This window comes from Empidonax traillii, unplaced genomic scaffold, assembly GCF_003031625.1.
Source record: "Empidonax traillii isolate 1590-97213 ecotype Southwest subspecies unplaced genomic scaffold, ASM303162v1 scaffold20:size5563877, whole genome shotgun sequence".
Lineage (NCBI taxonomy): Eukaryota > Metazoa > Chordata > Aves > Passeriformes > Tyrannidae > Empidonax > Empidonax traillii.
In genome coordinates, this window is record NW_020955213.1 from 1,589,281 (window position 1) to 1,611,832 (window position 22,552).

Below are 22,552 nucleotides of genomic sequence, written 5' to 3' on the forward strand. Positions count from 1 at the left end.
CTTTCCCCAGAATTAAGACTTTAAGTAATAGGGGGGAAAAAAAATCGGTTTAGTACTTGGGATCGTAACAATAAAGTGGATTTACCAGTAGGACCAATTCCATAGGACTGCAATATTCAGGTGTTTGAATTGGGAGAATATCCTGGTGTTGCATATTTCTTAGACAGAAAACATGCTTATTGTTAGGAATAGCAAACTAAAATGTAAGCCGTATAAATTATTGAAATATAAAGCTCTGTTTTGGAGGGCATGGGTCAATGATTTTTATAAGCAGGTCACACAAATCTCAGAAGTAACTGGAAAACATTTCTGATTTGCGTGGTTGTGATACAATTTACTATACTTGTGTTGGGGAAAAGTCATTGTCCTTATGGAATTCAGAGTAGGAAGTAAAGCCTGTCTCTGGACAGGGTGATTATTGGAATGTTTTGTGTTCTGTGTGTTAAGTAAAGGAAAAAAGTCTTCTGTCTTTTCAAATAACCTTTCCAGACTGACCTCTCCAGTACATTTCCAAGGCTGTGTACTGGTTTAGAAACTTCTAGCAAAATAAAGAAATATTCCATGTTGATGAAATAACTGCACAGATACACTTTGAAACACGGCAAACAACAAAAGGGAGCAATAAACTTTGTGATTACTTTGATGATACTTACAAGTTAATAGCACCATACTCACTATCAGCTTCAAAAGCAATGAAGTTGTTCTGAAGGGGTTCTAAAATCCAGCTGCTGAACTGCTTGCATTGATTTTAAGCACTAACTTTTTACTTGCAATAAAGAAACCCTTGTGCTCAGCATACTAGTTTCTTCTTCAGAAAGAATGAAAATGTTGTTTTAACATGCACTGTAGTGTTGCTTTTTAATGTGTATTGAATATCATAGCTTCCATTTCTTAAACAAATTGTCTTGTCTTTAATCTACTTTCTTGTTTTATTTGCAGCTTCGATTTGCTCATTTTAAAGGAGGTCGTGCAGAAAATGGCAGGGATAGAAATTACTGAAGAAATGACAATGGAGCAGTTGGAAGCCATGACTGGTGGAGAACAGCTGAAGGCTGAGGTGTGTTTGTGTTAAATAGAATAACAGCTGTTGCTCATTCCTGCTGGTTCTAAAGATTCTGATTCACGAGCTCTGGCAGCATAGCTGAGAAAGGTGATGTGTTTTCATCAGGGCTTCCCCCTATGCTGAGCTTACAGGGCTTGAGACGGGCAGGCAGGGCAGGGCATGGGGACCCGAACTGTGTCACAGCATCTGCTGTTGATGAGCCATGGCCTGTGACCTGCAGCAGCCAGCGAGCTGGGATGTGGTGCAGCCCTGCTGGCACAGCCCTGCCTTGGGGGTAGCAGCTCCCTGGTGAGGGAGTAAAAAAACTAGTTAATAGCAAGCAAGACTCATTAGTTTCTGATTCTTCTATCCATACATTGCAGTACAAGACCCAGGGAGTTATACTGATGGACAGAAAATTGATGTTAATTCATCAGTGTTCCTGCAGCCAGCACACACGAATTGTGTTTGTGAGGTACTGTTTTCAAACTTGGGTAACTTTTTCTGTACTGTGCAGGGTGGATACTTTGGCCAAATCAGGAATACAAAGAAATCATCTCAGAGATTAAAAGATGCATTATTGGACCATGATCTTGCCCTCCCACTGTGTCTGCTTATGGCTCAACAGAGAAATGGTGTGATCTTTCAAGAGGGAGGGGAAAAACATCTGAAGCTGGTGGGAAAGCTGTATGATCAGGCAAGTAAAACCACCTGTATTTATGAGAACACCTCCTTAGTTGTCCATCATGTTTTTCTGATCTTACTTTGGTAGTGGAACTTCCTTTTTTTTTTTTTTTTTAAAGGAATTCTTTTGCTGCCTTAGGCAATAGGAACTGGTTGCATTCCATTCTGGCAGAACAAAATGCTCTTACAGTTCTACTGGCTTTCAAATTCTTGCTCTACTCTGTGGCATTGCAAAAAAAGCAAGCTTTCAAGCTCTCTCCCTGACTTAGTTTTTGAACAAAATAATACTGTTTGCTAACTTTTTGTGTCTTTCACTTGTAGTGCCACGACACCCTGGTGCAGTTTGGTGGGTTTTTAGCGTCCAACCTGAGCACAGAGGATTACATTAAGCGAGTGCCTTCTATCGATGTTCTCTGTAACGAGTTCCACACCCCTCACGATGCTGCGTTTTTCCTCTCCAGGCCCATGTATGCACACCACATTTCAGTGAGTACAACCCTGCCATTTGGCTGCTTTTGGGCTTGCTCTGTGAGGTGTTACCAGTAGATACGTTAGGTTCCTGATAAAATTGGCAGAAAAAAAGCTTGCAAAGTTTTGTGAGTAGAGTTCGAAATAGAAGCTGTCCTCAGTCTTCTTGGAAAATGCAGTCCACGTGTCGACTTTCATACAACTGACAGAAGTTGTAGCTAACAAAGCTGATGTCTTGGGTCATCAGTAGGAGTTCTCCCCCTCCCTATTCCCCCAAAGGTGTAAGTTCTTCTGCAGGTGTTCTAGATTTTTGCTGTGGAGGAAAGTGTTGCAACTGCCAAATGGTGTGGTAACTGAAAGTGTTGGAAATAAATTTGCTCCCTCATCTAAAATATTAAATATGGAGAACAGTTTTTACTTGGTGTAGTATAACAACGGGTAGCAGCATCAGTGAAGACAAATGAATACTTAAAGTTCTGTGTCATGTTCTTCAGTGCTTAATGTACCTAAATGACATTTCATGTGTGTAAATGTTACATCGAGAGGTTCTGAGAAAAATTATATTGCTAAAGTTTAAATTTTGTGTGGGTATATAGATTACAGTTTGTTTTTCATGTTTTCTAACCCGCAGTCAAAGTATGATGAACTAAAAAAGGCAGAGAAGGGGAATAAACAGCAGCACAAAGTTCACAAATATATTACATCGTGTGAGCTGGTGATGGCTCCTGTTCACGAAGCTGTGATTTCTCTGCACCTCCCCAAAGTTTGGGATGACATCAGCCCTCAGTTTTATGCCACATTCTGGTCTTTGACTATGTATGACCTTGCCGTCCCACACAGCAGCTATGACAGAGAAGTCAATAAACTTAAAGTCCAGATGAAAGCCATAGATGACAATCAGGAAATGGTATGTACATGCAATTTTGTGGTCCAGACTATCTTTTCATGAAGCATTTTATTGAGGTTGTTTAGATCTGGGAGGTTTTGTCACCTGGTTCATCCATTCTGATTTGTCACATTAACATGATTTGTATTTCTTTGTAATTCCCACGTTAAAAGTACCAGCGACTCCACTTAGTGAGAATTATTAGAAAATTTGTTTCAGAAAGCAGTTCTTGACACATGTATCTGTGGTTTATCTGTTTGCTTTTATCTTTAGTCAACTAGTGTTCATAAAATCAGTTTATTGCTAGAGCAGAAAAGTATTGACTGAAATGGAAAGGTTTTCAAATATTCTTTAGTGTTTCCAGGAACTTATTGCTCTGTCTCTAGCACATATTAGTATAACAGTAAATGAGTTATGTTGACATTTTGTAGCCTCCAAATAAAAAGAAAAAAGAAAAAGAACGTTGCACAGCTCTGCAGGACAAGCTCCTTGAAGAGGAGAAGAAGCAGTTGGAGCATGTGCAGAGGGTTCTACAGAGACTGAAACTAGAGAAAGATAACTGGCTTCTGGCAAGTAAGTGTGTCCAGGGGAAATGCTGTGGATATTTTTGTAGTTATTACTATCCCCAGAATTTGCTTACACTAATAACTTTAATGGTTATTTGAAAATTCGATCTCTTTACATGTTGAGGTCTGCTAGCAAGGTAAATTTTTAGTTAGAATGTAATGTGTCTGTGCAAATGCTGAGGTTTTCAGAGAGATGTTCTATGTATTTCTTGCAATCTCAAGACCTTTTAAACATTGTATTGATTTAGGAAATAAGTACGAGGTTGACCAATTCAGTGGAAGGTTGTAATTGCAAGCTGGCTTGTACTTGCTCACAGTTAAAATGCTGCTGAGTTAGGGTAATGGCTGCTTTAAAAGAAGTAGGCATGTAGAGAGTCTCAGTAAGTGGTTTGAGTTAACTTATTGTGAATCCTGTGCTTGGGAGCAATATGCCAGTGTTTGGGCAGCAGCATAAACCACATTCCAATGACAGGTATTGTGGCAGCATAACAGCACCACACAGTGAACCAGCATGCACGTTTCATATGGCAGATATGCAGGAGGCAGAACCAAGTTTTTTTTCTCCTACAAAGCCTCTGTAATGTTTCATGTTGATTGTGAACTCTGCTTGATATGGTTAATCTGAAATGTTTTTCTCTGGTCAGTTTTCTTCTCTGGATGAACTTTGAGTTTGTAACTGGAAGTAGTAGTTCGTCTGTCCCAAGGAGCCTAGAGTAACCCAGTGGAAAAGAGTTTTATTGTCCGACTCCTGTAAGATCCACCCACCTGACTTAATGAAGAAACACAATTAAATCAAGAGAAGTTACTCCCTATAAATGTTTAATGTGCTGGTGTGGACAGCGAATGAGCTTCGTGAAATTACTGGTTGAAAAATTACTACCTGACTAAAGCTTGGTCTAGAGCTTCTGTGGTAAATTTGTCTGCTTAAGAAAGCACCCAAAAGTGTGCAGAAAATTGTGTAGATGTTATCTGTGTATAAACACATGCTCTTCACAGTACAAGCATTTGTGGGATACTGGGAGTAGCTTATTGTTGGCTCTTGAGTGCTCAGGCTTCAGCTGCAAGAAGTTTCCCAGTATTGTATCCAGAGACAAACACTGTTTCAGCAGTTTCCCCCTTGAAATAAATAATCTGTAATTGTACTATATGAGGAAATTGAACAGCACATCTGCTGTAGTAGTGGGGTTTTATTATTACTTTTAAAATTACTAAGATTTAATTAATTTTTTAAAAAGACTGGCTTCTTGTGTAGAAAGTTTTAATAGAGTATATCATTAAGAATTGGTTAATTTTTGGCAGATTAAGTAGACTGGTACCTTTAGCAGTTGGAGACTAGCTGTTCTGACTGGCTGCTTACTTGCTTTATTTGTACAATTTTTGAAGTAACACACACTTGATTGTCCTGTGAACTGTGGTTCTCTTCATATATTTTTTCAAAGTGCCAAAGGTTTGTTACAACCTTTGAGGGGTAGATAGTAAAATTGAACAAACTTAACATGAAGATTTTAGTTAGCAAAAACTGACAGTCCTTTCTTGAACAAGTTTTATTCTGTGAGCATCACAAAATCAAAGTAAATCCTGGTTATTAATGACTTGTGACCTGTGCAAAACCACCAGTTGCCCTCAGAAGGATCATGGCTGTTCTTCCTCTGAAGGCATCCACTTGCAGGCTTCAGTTCCAGGCTTTCATCTGTATGTTTTTCTTCCGACCTTCTTTCTGTGCTGCACATCCCTCCTGGTTTGTTTTTATGCTCCTCTTTGCCATTTGAGGACGAGTTTGGGAATGTGTTTGGCTGTTGAGTTTACCAACTAGTGGTTGGTCAAATGGAAACAGATAACTCGAGCATACTGTGCAGTCTTCTACTCAGTGCTAGAATGAAACTTTCACAAAATGTGTGTGTTGGGGTGGTGGTTTTCTGAAGACTGTTCCTCTTTAAATTCCTCTAATTGACTGATTGGAAAAATTATTCTTAATGGATTGTATGTAGACAGCAAGTTCTTCAGTTTCTAAGGAAACAGAGCTGAAAGTCAGCCCTGTCTAGAAAGGTGAAAGCAAGTCTTGTAGAGAAATAGCAGGGGGTGTTCCTTTTGCTGATGTGCCCAATTGGAGCAAGTGGAGAACTTTACTGAAGCTTTTCCAGAACCTTTCTCCTGCATTGTGTAGTAGAAGAATTTTCTCAATAAGAAATAAACATTTGCTACATCCACCCTGCTATCCTTCCCCCATCCTCAAACAGTTACACTCACTTTGACTTTTTCTGATGAGTACCAAAGGGATGTCTGGAATACAAGTGACCAAATGTACCAACACCAGAGTATGGATATGTGATAACTGAACATCTTGGGAAGAGAGTAGCTGAATGTTGACCCATTCACTTACTTTATTTTTCCTTTCTTTTTTCCCCTCTCAACTTCTTTGTTTCTGAAGAATCTACCAAAAATGAGACTATCACCAAATTCTTGCAACTGTGCATATTTCCTCGATGCATTTTTTCGGCAATTGATGCAGTTTACTGTGCTCACTTTGTTGAACTGGTGCATCAGCAGAAAACACCCAACTTCTCCACACTTCTCTGCTATGACCGAGTAAGTAGCTACAACTGTGTGTGTGTGTGTACATCATTACCACGAGTGTCTCCACTACCTCTCAAAAGAGGTAAACAAGTAATTACTGCAGTTTAATTCCACAGTCTCTAACAACCAGAAGTTCACTTTTATACTTCAGGTCTTACATGCCAAGTTTTCTTAAAGCTTCAGGGGTTTATGTTTGTGTTGTACCCTAACGAGGGTAGAGTTCCAGAGCAAAGCCATTAGCAGACATAGGAGTTGCTTTCAGGTTTTGCAACCTTTTAAGCACTATACATTTCCACGACCTCCTCTTAGAGGAAAACAAAAGAGCTGTGTCAGTGAAGACACTTGAACTATGGAAAAGTGTGTCAGCAGCAGCTGTACACAGTGCTTCCGTTCTGGGTGAAGTGTGGAGGGCCAGCAGTTGGGTAACAAAGGCTTGAAAACAAACAAAGTATTTTATAAACCATTTCTGTTGTTTATAGAAACCAGCTTGATGGTGGGTTAGATGAGAGGAATTTGTAATTCTTGTAGTTTTTGTTGTTCAGTAAAACCATATAACTTTTTCTTGCTCTATTCACAGGTTTTCTCTGATATTATATATACAGTTGCAAGTTGCACCGAAAATGAAGCCAGTAGATATGGCAGGTTTTTGTGCTGCATGCTGGAAACCGTGACTAGATGGCACAGTGACAGAGTCATATATGAAAAGGTGTGTGAGCTTCTCCTTGGAATATCTCATGACCACTTTGGAATATGTAATTCAGCCTAGTAAAAATGGATTTAGTGAAATTTAGTTAGATTTAAAAACAGTGTGGTTGGATTTTAATATGTTGGCTAAAAAAAACCCTTCTATTTCTGATTTTTCACTTAGCTTGTCTTGGAAGATAATTTAGGGAACATGTAGAAACTCTCCTAATACTCCTTGCAAAAAAACCTAGTTAAATTATGAATAATCTGTTCTCTCACCCACAGCTAAAATTTTGACATAAATAAACTTTTAGAAAAAAAGTCTGTGTGTAAGTCTTGTAAAGTGTGATTGTGTCTTATTCTTTAGACTTTAGAATTTAAAATTACCAGTTTTGTTTCCTGAAAAATGATTTTTTTCTTTTCTTTGATGCAAATGTAGGAATGTGGCAACTATCCAGGCTTCCTGACTATATTACGGGCAACTGGATTTGATGGTGGAAATAAGGCTGATCAGTTGGATTATGAGAATTTTAGACACGTGGTACACAAATGGCACTATAAATTAACTAAGGTAAATAGAGATGCCAGAAACCTGAGATTTTTGGAAGCTTTAATAAAAAAAAAACCAAACCAAACAACTTCATTAAGTTTAATTTGTGCTTTAGGCTTCTGTGCACTGCCTGGAAACGGGTGAATATACACATATCAGAAACATCCTGATTGTGCTGACCAAAATCCTTCCCTGGTATCCAAAAGTGCTGAACCTGGGTCAAGCCTTGGAAAGAAGAGTACACAAGATATGTCAGGAAGAGAAAGAGAAGAGACCTGATCTATATGCATTGGCTATGGGGTAACAACAACTTACTTTAAGAAAGTGGTTAAAAGTGGATCATGAAAGGCATCTAAAGACTCGGAACTGTTACAGTCCTAACGTTTGGTTTTTACCTTATCACAGAAGATTTGCTATCCTGCGTCTCGGTGCTGGCAGTGTGAATGGAAACATTCATTTTGTGCTGGATGATCACTAATTTCCTTTACAAGACTCTAGTGAAACACTTTAAATAGTACAGATTTCCACTCGCAGGGGCATAGCTGTATTTTAGAGAAATAGTGTAGCAGCAAGGAGATAGGAGGGAGAGTAAAATGAAGAAAGCCAAGGGCTATTTCTGCAAGACTGCTTAGATTTTGGAAGTTTATGATTCAGAAATGCTAAATTACATGTTCCATCTTTCTGTGGTGAATGTGGAATCATCCTCGTGTGCCTGAGGGGCAGTTCAGGTTGCCCGAACAGTTAAGTTTTGTCAGCGGTTCTGTGTGTTTGACAGGTGTGTGTGTGTGTGTGTGTGTGGTGGTGATGAAGAGGGTGTGGAGGTAGGGCTGCTTCTGTGTCTAGTGGGTTTGTTTGTTTTTCTTTTCTTTTGAGCCCATCAATAAAGGGGGAAGAAACTGCGTATCAGTTAGGAAAAACTGTGAAATAAATAACAGATGAACTGTTAGATTAGATCCTCATTTAAGATTCAACCCATGTTTTGCTTTATGTTTGTGCATATTTAACAATCTGTGCGACTTGCAGCTATTCTGGACAGTTGAAAAGTAGGAAGCCTTTCATGATACCTGAAAATGAATTTCACCACAAAGACCCACCTGCCAGGAATGCTGTACCTGCAACAGTACAAAATGGGCCAGGTGGTGCTGGGATGCCAACGTCTCTCACAATAAATACAGTTAGACTGGAAGAGGGCACTGCTGAGGAGACTGGTAAACACACCTATGATTATTATATGTTTATTTCTTGGTAGAGTTCTTCTGACATTACAGGCTTCTCTCAGAATTTGGCTCATTAAGCTGAAAAAATATAGATGTGGTGCTAAATAGGGTCAGTGTACATTCTGTATTTTTACTTGATTTTGGGAGGGGGTGTTCTTAATCTAATTGCCTATTTTAGCTGCTAGCTAGCTACACGTGACCAGACATGAATATGCTTAGCTACTTGTTTTATTTTAACCAATAGGGTATATTAGCTTGTTAAAATAGAGCTGTTCTGTTTTTTTAAACAGATAAACTGAAGGAGAAGTCTCAGGGTGTGGTGAAAGTTATTAATAAAACTGTCAATGCTACACCAAAAGTGACAACAAGCAATGGAAATAGTGCATCTAATAGGTGAGAAAAACTATTCTTACCTATTCTCAGTTTTCTTCCTTCCAAGCCACAGAACTATACTTGAAAATGACCTGCCTTTTATTTTTACTTTCAAGTTCTGAATAGATTGTTTCCATTTCTTTATAAATGAGATTATTCCTTTTAAAATACACAGCTCTACTAATCAGACATTGTTGTTAAATGCATTCCATTTTAGCTAAACAGAGATAAAGCAAATGAGAACATTTGCTTGTTGCTGTTCTGTAAAGAAACAGCAAATCTGAAATCTTGCATTGACTGCTTCAGGAAATGCTATCAAACCTTAAAAGTAAAACGTGATAAAACTAGAGCTGTCTTTTGCATGCATGCTAATTGGCCTTTGTATTTTTTGATGCAGCAAAATAATTAAAGAGAAAGATGATAAAGAAAAAAGCGGGAAGGAAAAAGATAAAGAAAAAAAAGACAAGACTCCAGCTGCCACTCCGGAGATGAAGGCACTTGGGAAGGATGGGAAAGATAAACCGAAGGAAGAACGGGCAAACAAAGAGGAGAAAGCAAGAGAGATCAAGGAGAAAACGCCGAAATCTGACAAGGAGAAGGAAAAAGTCAAGAAAGAAGAAAAAGCTTCAAAAGAAGAGAAGTCCAAGACGGTTGTTACCATCGTTGAGTCAAAGTCGACTGCAGAAAAGGAGAGAGAAAAGGAGCCGTCCAGAGAGAGAGATCTAGCGAAGGAAATGAAATCCAAGGAAAATGCTAAAGGAGGAGAAAAGGTGCCAGTAGCTGGGTCCTTGAAGTCACCTGTTCCCCGATCAGAAACATCAGAATCTGAAAGGGGTAAGTTTGGATATCTGTTCTTGTCTAGGAAAATAGAATGTCACCGCAAAACCACTGAACATCAAAAAATGCAGGAGAAGGTGAAAAAGAATCCCTGTGTAATAGCTGGGATTTTGGCATTGGCTTTTCAATACAGTATCTAAAATAGATGATCAGGATATCTCAAAAAGGCAAACTATGAATGTGTGAACTTCACGTGTCTTCTGTGAATGCTTGTTTTCACAAAGCCTGTCAGGTTTTTTTCTACTATAAGTCTAGGACAGTCTTCTATTAAAATATATTTGTAAAACTTTAAGCCTTTCAAGTTTTGCAAAAATGTAATGCAAAAACCTCAGTACTGTACTCTGGAGAGTTTCATCACAAAAACTCTCCATGTATTGGAAGAAAAGAGGGAGAGTGGAAGATGTAGGTCTGTGTCCTTAAGAAGGACACAGGAAGCTTTATTAGTTGCTTCCTATATTAAGGGTTAGCAAATCCTTAACGTTGATATTTTCAACCTTTATGATCCGAGGTTGATGTTGAGTTTCGTACTTGTGCTGCTTAAGGCAAACCATATAAGGGAGGGTTGTAATGCTTTTCATTGGGTTCACATTTTCAGGGTCTTCGTAGCAACTCTGAAATTCAGATACTGACTTCCATTAAGTGGAAGTTTGAAGTGAGCATAATTTAGCAGCAGTTTGTTCCCTTCATAAAGAGGGTCAAAGCATGCTGGTAACTCTAGATAGCGTAAGGAAAACAAAATTTACGTAGTGGTAAAAAATGAGTTCTAGCTTAAATTGCATTGGTACTTCAGAAAGTGATTCTATTGCATTATCCTCTTTTAGCTGTGTTTGAGTAATGCCATTGTTCTGTTCTTTCCCCAGAACAAAAACGCCGCAAAGTTGATACACATTCTTCTCCGTCACATTCCTCAACAGTAAAGGTTAGTATAGCCTGAGGAAGGCAGCACCCATGTTAGGCTCACGAGTTTGGGATGCCAGTATTCGACTTCCTTCAAGTTTTGTGCCAAGTATACACTGGAACCACTGGAGGTTTTTTGTTGCATTAGAAAATGCATTCCTTTTCTTTATTGGCGGACTGTCTTTTTTCTATAAAAATATTTTTTAATTAACCAAAGTAATAACTTCAAGGACCTAGCACAAATTTTGTAAAATAGTGTTTGGAAATGGCAAGAGAATTTTTACACAGAAGTGCCTCATTGCTTTAAGCAGTCAGTTTTTTTGGAGTGCAATGGTAGCTACAAGCAAATGAGTCTTTGCAACAGAGTGGAGCATATTTTTCTGCACTTCTATTGAAGAATCTGTAGCACTGAAGATTCCTGGATGATACGGGATGTGCGATACCTCTGAAATCATCAGGCTTCTTGATGAGCATCATACCGATATGTGCCTTCTAAGGAGGAGTCTGGAAAGGAGTTCCATTTTAAAGTCTCCTTGGTGATCAGTTCTCCTGTAGTTGTGTAAATTCAGTGCGCATGCAGCTTCTGTTGTACCTTCCCTTCGAGGTTTGTTTAATCCCAATGGGTTCCCACCATGTTGAGCCCTGCGTTACGATAAAACCAGATGTGGCCACCAAGCCTCCTATCCAGCAAAGAGAAACCCCAAGCACTCAAGCGCAGCACAAAACCATGGGCGTAGCCTACTTGAAGACTCAGGGTAGCCATTCCTTGCTCCATGTTTGTATTATTTCTAAACCATCTATGTTCATGGAATCTTTGAATTTGCAGTACGTTGAACATTTAAAACTGTAAGTTACTAATACTTCATCGAGAGCACTGTGATGGATTATGTGGGTCTTTAAACTTCACCATCTTACCAACTCTAGAACAACCTCTTCTTTTTTTTTTCCTGTTTTTTTTTTTTTTCAAAGAGTACATCTTTTTCTATGTAAGATTTACTTGAAAGTTTTAGCTTAATTTTGTAAAACTCAAATAGCTTTAACTAGTTTTGAGGAAACAGGTGACAGTGATAACTACTCATAATGATCGAGTTTTTTGTAAATGGCAGCATAAAATCATTCCAAAATTACTTCTACCACCTTTAACTGAAAGTGGAGAAGATACAGGTTTTAAAGTATTTTAAACCTGTCTCACCTCTGGTTCACCTATATTCAGAGTTAAGACTACCTTTTCTTTATATTTTGTCTAGGCAGAGAGTGTTTTTTTACTGTTTTAGGAAGAATTAATTATAGACACATTTTATAGTTTATTTAATAGGAGTCTAGAGAATAGATATGACTGTCTTTTTTTTTTTCCCCTTCTTCTTTCTTTTTAATAAGTATATCAGTTCCTAACTTTGTTCAGAGTACAGTATTAACATAAGATTTATTCCAGAAGGAGTAGCTGTTTTTTGTTTCAAGGGTACGGCCGTGCTTCCCAAAGTCCCTCTGGTTTCTGAAAACTATTCCAGCTCACGTGTCATCTCCGTTCATTTTCTACAGGACAACCTCAACGAACTCAAGGACTCTTCAGCAAAGGTTTGAATCTTTTAGAAAGCACCCAAGTTTATTTTCATGCTTTGTTGCAGAGACAAGTGAACTTTTGCTCTTGTGGCAAACTCCATCCAAAAATTCAAATTCCATTCCTTTAAATGTTAGTGTACTAACAGGGATTTTTTTTGTCCTGCCATAAAAAAACCTCTACACAGGAGAGAGGATTGGTTATGTAGAAGCTACATAACAAAAATCCCTTGAATTAACCATTCTGTCAATATTTTGAAGAGATTTTATAGATCAGTATGTTTTCTGTTCCCCTCTGAAACTTGTAAATATATAGAAGTATCCTTATGGTAAAGTCCTTCATTTGGTTGAAAACCTAATAAATAGCTAAAATAGTTCTTAGAGTAGTTTGGGGAGTTTGAGTATACAAATTAAAAACCAGCTAGTTAAAGAATATTTGAGACATATCTCTGCAGTATTGTTCCTCTTTCCCCATACAATTGTATTTGTGTTTTTGTGCTTTAGTGCTGTTTCTGAGCATCATAGACAACTCCTAAAGTATCATCTTTGTGCATTTGCTTCCTGTAAATGCTCTTCAGATTCACTATCTTATGAGAAGTATTACTAAAGAATGCTCTCAGGAGTTCATAAATCAGAATCCCAGGTTGGAAGGGACCTCAGGAATCAGCTGGTCCAGCCTGCCTTGACCAAAACATGGTATGGGCAAGATGGCCCAGCACCCTGTGCAGCCAGAGCTTCGTGTCCAGTGTTGGGGAGTCCATCCCTTCCCTGAGGAGGTTATTCCAATGGCTGATTGTTTTTCCTCCTGTGTCCAATTGGAATCTCCCCAGGAGTAATTTGTACCCATTACCCCTTGTCTTTCGCGTCTCCATCCCGTTTGTAGCTGCCCTTCAAATACTGGGACATGGTGATGAGATTTCCCCAAACCCATTCTCTCTGCCTTTCCTCGCAAGGGTCATCTTTGTGGCCCTACCCTGGACCATCTCTAGCCTGTCCACATCTTTTTTGTACAGCAGAGGCCAAAACTGAGCCCAGTGTTCCAGGTGTGGCCTGACAAGCCCTTGGAATATTGTATTTTAGACAGATTCTGTAACTGTTGTGTTGTTGTTTTTAGAACTCAAGCACATAATAACTTGTACAGTAACAGTCACAACCACTGCAAATGTGCCAATACATTCTGGGTGTGTGACTAATGGGAGATGGATCTGATCTTCTAAAGCTGCTATAAAGATCTTTGGCTGCACAGTCAGTACCAGTGTGTAACTAAACAGTACAGATATTTATCACTTGGAAAAGGCCAACCATTTGGACTTCCTGGATAATTTATTACTTATATTCACTTCATTTAAAAATGCACATAATGGCTTACCACTTCCTATTGTGTTTACACTGTTGTTTTAATTGTAGCTCTTTTTGTGTAAACAGTGTTGAGAACACTTGGTATGTTTTCAATCAAAGTAGCTGTGAGTCTGTAATGGGCACTTGCTGATGGATTTTTAATTGAATCTTTTCAATACCAACTATACCTGTTTATAGGAGAGTGTATATAGGGAGTGTCCTTTTAGTCTTACAGTTGATGAAATTAGTGTCTGTAGATTGAATCCAGATACTTTTATAAATCATCATCATGGTATCTTATATATTTAATTAATTTCTTTTTAAATTAGAAGATTACAATATTTTTGTTGAGCTCACCTCTATCTGTAGTGGGGTATGTAGGAATCTGTATAATCTCACTCTTCCCTCCTTTATTTATTCAACTGCCTAATTGAAATTTTGCTCACATTTTCATTAGTTAATCTAAATTTTTAATTAAAAATATGTATTCTGCTTGTTAGCACATTGATGTAATCAAGCAGACGGTGGAGCTATTTGTAATTAAATGATTAACAAACAGCTTTATTTTTCTTAATTTGAAAAGTTACATTTTAGAAATAACTCTGTGTAGACTTAGCTAGAAGAATATTACAGTTGTGTGACTTTTTAATGGATTTATTCTTTTAGTGTTTTGGGAGTGGGTGTGTCCAAACCTTTCCTTCCTCTTCTAAATGCTCTTTTCTGATCTTTCTGCTTAATGAATAATCTTCATTCTTCAGTGCCATTCTAGCCGACTTAAAGCACTTCATGACTATGTCCCCTGTCCGTGGCATAAGAGAAAACTCTCTTTACTGCCATGTACGGGTTTGGGGAAGGGATGGGATATTCAGGAGCCTGTAAGATGTGAGTTCAGCTTCCACTGAAAGTTTAGAAGTTTAGTGCTGTTGTCTGCTTATAGGCTTGCTTTTTTTTCCTCACTTGGCTCATTTTCCAGAGGCAGACTATGGAAATGTTGGTTTACATTGCAGGTTATAAAATAAATGGTGCCAAACCTGAGTTAGGTTTGTGTTTATTCTTCTTTGTCATTTGCCCAAGTTACAATTTACAGCAGTGCCCCAAATTTGATGTGGTTCCAGTTGGCAGCACTTCTAGAAGCAAGTTGATAAAGCTTTTCCTGTAAAGCTGGGCAGGATGGATGTAGTTTTCCAAAACTCTGCATTGGAATGGTAGAAGAGCAGTGGAACCTGTTGTGAACAGCCATGAGAACATAAATGGAATAGCAGAAACAGAACTACGTGTTTATTTTCTCACATGGAAATCATCTCTGGGAGACAACTGAATGGAGCTGCTTAGAGAAAACATGTTTGCATGTCACTGTCAGCAAAGAAGGGAGCAAGGATAAATTTACTTGTGGAATGGCATTGTAGGAAATGGAATAAGAAAAGAGGAGGAGTGAGGAAAAAGAACAAAAAGAAAGACATCCCGTGAAGTATTGAAGGTTCAGTCCGTGTTGTAGGAGGAAAATAAAATTCCAGTTAAGCAATAAAGGAAAACAGACCTAAGATTGTCAGTGTGAATTTTAACATAGGACCAGTAACATCAGGTTTTGGTAAGTTAAATATCTACTGAAACTGGGGAAGGACAGGATTAGTTTAATTAAAAGAATAAAGTTACTTGAAGCTCTAACTGGTTTGGTTTAAGTGATTTGTAGATCATTCTGAAGTAATCTTTCACTTACCTTTTTTGTTGGTGTCCTTTTAAGTAAGGTGTCTCTCAAAAAAGAAATAAAGAGAACATTTGAAGAAAATATTTTTTTCCCAAAATAAAATTGTTATGTTATGGAACTGAGGAAAGATTAAAGTTATACTGGTTTAAATCTGTGTGCTGCTGTAACTTAAAACCAACTTCCTTGGTATTTGATAGACTTACTTAAAATATGCTCTTAATGTTTCTTAGTGAGATCTAACTTAAAACTATATTTAAAAAAACAGATTTAGTTACTGTAATGTAGGTATTTATATAACATATGTGCTACCTTGTATATATGTGTATATATACAGTAGCATTTAAACTTCAACAAGTGCTACATTTGACATTACTGTGACTTACTTTCTGTTCTCCTCCCCTGTGACCACAGTTTATATTCAAAATATTCAGCTTTGTGGAACTAGTATGCTTTACAGAGCTTATCAGAATTGGTTAGAGGAGATTGTGGAGTAAATCTAAAACACGTTGGAGAAAAAACCAATTCTCGTCTATGTTCAGATGTTTTTATCATTTGAAGTTTAGGAGTTAGATGAAAAGACACATTTTTCAAAGTATTGGCTTAAATACTTGGCTGATAAAGATTATTCCTTGAAAATTAATAATAACTTGTTTAAGCAGCTGATTCCATTCATTTGTTTCAGGCAAGATTGCAAGTGTTAATTCAGTCCAGTGATGTGCATATCGTGTTCCTGTAGCCCTACTGTCTGATTTGTGTTCATGCATTCGACAGGGCTGGGATGAACAGCGTTGTGTGTATTTAAATATAAGTGTTTCAGTTAAGAGAAAATATTCTTGATTTTCCAGTCTTGAGTCAATAAGCTTAAAGTTAAGGTTAAATTATAGATGACGAGTTTGAACGTGTCTTCAATCACTTGTTTTGCTGCTAAAATATTTATGTTTAATTTTGGTCTTTGAGCTAGAACTGGTATGTTAGAGTAAGACTTTTTATTTACACATCTAGCTGTACATATTAATATTTGGTGATGTTGCCTTAATTTAACAGCACTACATAAACCACACCACTCCAACAATGTCCAAGAGTAAGGAGAGAGAAGTGGAGAAGAAAGATTTGGACAAGTCAAGGGAGAGATCCAGAGAGAGAGAGAAGAAAGATGAGAAGGACAGGAAAGAACGAAAAAGGGTTGGTGACATTTTTAATGAACCAGTTTAGACAGTTGGGATATGCTTGGGAAGCCTTCTGTTCCGAGTCCTTGCAGTAATAATTGGCTGTGCAGCCCATCTGAGTAGAAGTGACTCAGATCAGGTATCAGAGCTGGCTTTTTGTTCTGTTACCCTTTCAAAAGTTGGTTTACAGTAACAGATTCAAAACTTCTCCCCCTCCAAACCGATCTCAAGGAACTTTACACAAGATGTAACAACTCCAGTTACATTTCAAGTAGTCAACAAAGTGACACTATGAGCAGGTGCTGCTTCAGGAGTGTGTTTTAGTCTAACATCTGCTAATTGTGTTTGGTGCCAGGATCATTCAAACAGTGACCGAGAGGTACCGCAGGATTCCACAAAACGACGCAAGGAGGAAAATGGCACAAGTATGTGTTTCACTTTCTGTGGGGATGTTCATCAGGCTTTTGCTTGCTGGGGGTTACAACTTTCTGTTCTCTTTTTAGCTGGTTCTTCGAAACACAGCAAAAGTGAAAGTCCTTCTGATTCCCCTCGCTTAAATGAAAAAGAGAAGGAGAAAAACAAATCAAAATCTTCAGGAAAAGAGAAAGGTGATTCAATCAAGGCAGAAAAGATGGAGAAGAGTTCCTCTGGTAGCAAAAAGGTAAAATAAGCTGTTTTAATTTTGTTGATGTTTTTGTTGTTGTTGTTGACAGAACAAGCTGATTCCCCCATCCCCCCCAAAAATTTTATTGCTGCTTTATGACCTAAATTAAAAAGATACGCTGTGAATGTGTAGGAAAACACTTCTGAAACTTCTGTATCTTCTGGCTTTAAATATTTCACCTTGCAGGATAAATGGAGGACTAGTTCATTTTGGCAGTAACCAAGAAAATTCAGAACTTGCCCTTCAGGTTTTGAATAATCTAGAATATTTGCAGATTGCTGTAGAAAGCAAAGAGATGAAAGCAAGCTTAATATTGCATTTTCACATGCCTGTGTCAGCACAGCTTTTTTTTGGTGAAAACAGGTAGATACGTTGTAGTTGTGTTTGTAAACCACCAAACAGTAGCAGCAAGTTGTAACTCTGGTGCCAGTGGTCATGAAAGAACTGGAAGAGGAAGTTAAAATAATACCAGAAGTCACAGAAGCCGAGTACTGTCATTCTGACTTTTTTTTTTTAAACTGTGCCCAGTTGTAAGGTTAAATATTACAGTTCTAATCAGATTGCACAATGTGCACCATAATGAGCTGTTTCCCATATGTGTGTTTTTAAAGGAATCAAGACACGATAAAGAAAAAGCAGAGAAGAAAGATAAACGGGACAGTGCTGGAGGGAAGGAAGAAAAGAAACAATATCCTTTTACTCATTAGTATTTCAGAGAATTACTGAAAATGAGCTTCCTTTTTATTATATGTAGCAAAATTTATATTTTTTTTTTTCCTTAACATTGAGTCTACTCATAAGTCTTCAGACAAGCATAGATAATGAAGATTCGTTCAGTCAAGGTAAAAATTTTTGTTATTTACTTTGTTTGGTTTGATATCTCCCAGGGGTCCTGTTGACTGGTAAAGGATATACAGACAAAACAACCTGAAATCACCCAGGCTGGCTGGGTGGGGTTTTGGGGTTTTTTGGTTGTTTTGTGGGGATTTTTTTGGGCTGGTTGTGATTTAGGAGCATCTACCTGTTAATTAGAAGTGTCTTGCCTAATATGTTGTAAAATCAAGTTTTGTATCCTCTTCTTACTTAACAAAAGCAGCAACTTTTAAACCAAAATGCTACACAGTGTAGTAAGTCAGTTCAGTATCTCTGTTTATCCTTTTATCTGATCAGAATTGAGGAGGAAGAAGATAAAGGAAAACTTTGGCATAGAAGCACTGACTATTTAAAGAAAAAAAGGAAACTTTAGGGTATTTTGAATAACCCATATTCAGACTAGATCTTTTGGAAAAGTCAATTGTTCTTTGAAGTTGATGGTCCCCTGAGTGTTTCAGGATTTGGTTTTTTTCAGACCTATGCAAACGTGTGGACGCTTGTATTTTGTTTTACAGGTGTGAGGGTGGGATTTTTTTCTCCTCTTTTCTTTGAGCCATTTTAAGAGATATAAAATGTTTGTTTTCAGTTATTTGGGTAGGACAGTGCCCCAGGGAACTTAAAATGAGTTCACCTTACCTATGCAACTTCAGTCACAGACTGCTATTAATCTTTCTTCATAAAGCAGTAGACAATTTTACATTTTTAAAAGTGTAGTTGTGTTGGGTAAGCATGAAAATGACTGAAAATATTCAACAAATATCAAAGAATGACTTCTTCCTCTCCTGATTTTCAAATTGCCCAAGTGCTTTATAATTCTTGTGTTTGTTCTCTATTTAGAATTGATGAATTGTTTCTATTAAAACTTTGTAGACTCTATGAGCAGTTGTGAAATGAAGTAGAAACAATTTTTTATTCAGCCATGCATTTTTCACGGTTTGAAGTTATTTGCTTTCATAGAGTGATACTGAAAACCAAGTAAGACAGGCAGTTTTCTTTTGTATCAGACAAACCCATACTGTTGGAGAGGGAAGTCAGCATTTCTGAATACCCAAGTTCTTCTCTGTCTCAGATTTTGAGGGAGAGTTGAAATAGCTGAAAATCAGTCTACTACCAACTGCTCTAGTTCATTCTGCCTTTTGAGCAAGGGTGTTGGACTGGACAGTCTTCAGAGGTCCCTTCCAACCTCATTGGTTTTGAAATTCAATTATATGGATATCAGGTTTGGGAATACTTAAGGCGAAATTTAGTGATGAGATTTATTGGCTGTGGACTCTGAGATGAACATTGCTCCTTGTAGTGGTTGTCAGGGAAAGACTGTGACGTAGTCTCCAGTTCTTCTGTTTGCCTCTGTCTAACAGGGACCAAATCTGAAAGGTGTAATTGCTTTGCTGTTGGAAATCCTTGTCCAAGAGGCCTAAGGATTGCAGGTTTGCTTCCATAAATACAGGATGTTCTGCTGAGGGTCCAACAAAACAAACTAGGAACAACATTTGAATTCTGAAACCTTTCAATCATCTAGAAATGTCTTGTGGGGAGAAAGTCTCCACTCATGGATTGTGGCCTCGAGCAAAGGGGGGGCTTATTGCAAAGAGGGTCTTGTGTTGTGTTTGATGTTGAGGCTCATTCACCCACTGAAGGTGAGGGCACACATGGAGGGGTTTTGGGTAACAGCACATGCTGATACCATGTGCTCTTTGAAGGGTGTTGATAGTAGAAAGGATGGGAGTTCAGGTTATTGCTTCTTAGTACGATTCTTTTTTTTTTTTTTTTTTTAATCTTCTTGAAATTGTGAAGATACTTCTGTCAATAGTTTCCAAACTGAAAACTATGAGCTTTCTGGAAAGAATTTAATAGAATTTTTTTGACTCTCTGTCCTTCATAGCCATATTGTCTGATCACTGTGGATGGATCTTCATTTTTCCCTCCATTTCTTTAAATGTTACTTTGGAAAAAAAAGAAAAAAAGGCAGTCTTGGTAGATGAAGTTACTACAGAGCAGTTGCAGCTTCTTTAATAATAAAATGTGAAGTTTTTACTAGCAATTCAATATAAAGTGAGGATTGTCATCAGCTAAAATAGCCCAACTGTGTTCTGATGACTGTAAGTAATGAGTGCTCAGGTAAATGTCACTTGCACAGTAGAATTCCCATCCAGCTGTGTAAACTGGAGCATCTGGCCTGGAATAGTGACAGCACCACGTGGTGTGCACAGTGAAGGACGAAGAAGTGCCTTGTGTGTAGCAGCACAGCTGTGGAATCTGATCCCCTGCTCCTGTTTGTTAAATCTTCAACCTTCTTCCTAATGGACGATATCTGATTGACTGCATTTATTTCTTGCCTGATTTAGAGATGGTAACATTTTGAGGGGATTGTACTTCCAAAAGAGTTTATACCTTCACAAGTGACTGCTTGTTTCCTATTTGTGTCTCTTAATTGGTGTTTCACTACTTACAGTGCAGTGCTTAAATTAATGGAGTTCTTGCTGGGGAATAAACTAGAGTTGGACAATGGTGAAAATAATTTTATTTCCCCTATCTATTCTTTGAATTGTGAGTGGAGCAAAATGTGAAGTTGTGAGATCAGTGTTCATTTGAACAACATCTAATTCCAATTATGTGTGCCTTTGTTGCAGGTGACATTGAAATGGGAAGATACCCAGCTGTGACCAGAAATGTATTTTCCAGAGTATAGATTGCACAGAAAATTGTGAATGAAGAGGACCCATCTGCATCTCCTTAAATTATTCAGTTCTCTGCTTTATTTCCCCGTGCTAAGGACTTAATTGTTAAGTTGTACATTACTGTATTTTTAACTTGTTGCTTAGTTTCTTACACATTTATTTTCAGTACCTGGCTGAAAGTGTTACCTATTCCATATTTTAGCACAATGTGCTGCAAACAAACAGTTGCCATAGTGCAAATGAGGTTTCATGTGTACATAGTTCCACTTTAGTTTGTCGAAAATACTGCCTGAATTTAGTAATTCTTTCAATTTGAAATTGCATTCTTTTAGATGTTTGAAAACCACAAATAAACAGTTATTGAACCTTTTTGGATTTACCTCATTTAAACTCAGTTTTTATTTATTACTTGGCCTGTTTTTAATATCAGTAACTAAAAAAACAAAAGTTAAGTGGGAGCACTGTTTTCATGCAATGCTTAGGGATTATTTGTATATTGTGTATAACGTTGACTTGTTTAAAGAAACAAAGAATGAGCCCTGTCCCATCCCAGCCTAAACCTGTGCTCAGTTGTCCCTTGTCACACCTTTTGTTTGTCATGTTGTTTTTAGATTGATTGGAAATGCTCTCTTCAAAACTGAAATAAATTAAGTTTCAGTTACAGCTACAGGAGCTTTGTATTGCTGAACTTTAGTCTGAAGATTTCACAATGACATTTTTAAAAAAAAAAAAAAAAAGAATTTTTTTATCTGCTGAATTCTACCAGTGTAACCTTTTTTCTAAATAAACAATAGTTTTCTCAATGGGTCGTAAATCATTCTCTGTGTGGTCGCTTTATTGCTTTATGGCTTATTATAAAAATGGGATATTAATTGGAATTTGTGGGAAGGTGGTTTCTGAATTTGCTGAGGAGTCTTCTGCACCTGTCGTATAATAGAAGTGTGGTGCCTGCTGTGAAGTGACACATCAGGGTTTGCCTTCCTGCATTCAGTCAAGTTTACACCTTTCATTTGAGGCAGCCAAAGTTCATTGAGATCTCCTCTTGGGTCAGATATTAATATTATTAAACACAGAGACTTGCTTGTCTCTTAAATATTCTGAAGGTTTGGTTTGTTGGTGTTTTGGTGGGTTTTTGTTAATGTAATCCAGAGAAAGGGAACTTTCATGAAAAGTTGAGCATTCCTGGTGCTCTGTGCTTTCAGTAATCAGGTTTGGGACAGGGGGGTGTTGTCTTGGCTGTGTTTGTAATACTGAATGTTAAAGAGATTTTAGCGCTTATAGACTTGATCAGTAAGACTCTCGTGATTAGCTTTGTTCTGATTAATTAGAGGTTATTTCTGAGTGAATTGTAGAAGATTGCAAACCCTTGGCCTGCAGTGCAGGGAAGACACAGACAAATTGGGAAGAGAATTGAGTAAGAGTTATCCAGCTCATTAGAGGTGAGAAAGAATTCCTAAAAAGGACAATAGCCAAGCTAAATACTCAGACTTTAAATTAACTCATTAGAGCATTCTAAAATGAAATACTTCTATCAAAGTCACTCTGGTCTTTGGGATTTTCTGGAGTGCAAGAGAGGTGAGGCTTTGGCTGGGGCTGCAGCCACCAGCCTGCCTTGGGCTCAGGGCTGTCACAGCGAGGTGGGTGAACCTGGGCAAAGGTCACCCTGGGGCCACTGAACACCACCCAAAAACCAGGGGACTGTCTGGCATCCCAGACACTGAAAGGTGAGCTGAAACAATCATTTCCAATCCAGCTTTGAGGAACTGAGTACCTGCCGTGGCAGGAGGGTTCATC

General features: G+C 37.9%; 1 protein-coding gene across 4 annotated transcripts in view; it reads left to right on the top strand.

The window, feature by feature from the left end:
* The window catches only part of THOC2 (THO complex 2), a 45,767-nt gene extending 24,195 nt beyond the window's left edge, over positions 1-21,572 (top strand). For 2 of the 4 annotated variants that reach the window (XM_027898207.1, XM_027898214.1), the window contains 20 exons: positions 940-1,057; positions 1,560-1,739; positions 2,048-2,212; positions 2,826-3,101; positions 3,512-3,653; positions 6,075-6,232; positions 6,798-6,926; positions 7,344-7,475; positions 7,570-7,754; positions 8,478-8,662; positions 8,962-9,064; positions 9,441-9,877; positions 10,741-10,799; positions 12,317-12,352; positions 16,422-16,559; positions 16,899-16,968; positions 17,047-17,204; positions 17,819-17,895; positions 18,002-18,049; positions 20,711-21,572. In XM_027898207.1, the coding sequence (XP_027754008.1) occupies positions 940-1,057; positions 1,560-1,739; positions 2,048-2,212; positions 2,826-3,101; positions 3,512-3,653; positions 6,075-6,232; positions 6,798-6,926; positions 7,344-7,475; positions 7,570-7,754; positions 8,478-8,662; positions 8,962-9,064; positions 9,441-9,877; positions 10,741-10,799; positions 12,317-12,352; positions 16,422-16,559; positions 16,899-16,968; positions 17,047-17,204; positions 17,819-17,895; positions 18,002-18,029 (2,776 nt within the window). In that variant the 3' untranslated portion in view covers positions 18,030-18,049; positions 20,711-21,572. Of the gene's footprint in view, positions 1-939; positions 1,058-1,559; positions 1,740-2,047; positions 2,213-2,825; positions 3,102-3,511; positions 3,654-6,074; positions 6,233-6,797; positions 6,927-7,343; positions 7,476-7,569; positions 7,755-8,477; positions 8,663-8,961; positions 9,065-9,440; positions 9,878-10,740; positions 11,624-12,316; positions 12,353-16,421; positions 16,560-16,898; positions 16,969-17,046; positions 17,205-17,818; positions 17,896-18,001; positions 18,050-20,710 lie in introns of those variants that run through there. The other 2 variants (XR_003572816.1, XR_003572817.1) reach the window with 2 other exon arrangements.
* The last annotated feature ends 980 nt before the right edge of the window (positions 21,573-22,552 follow it).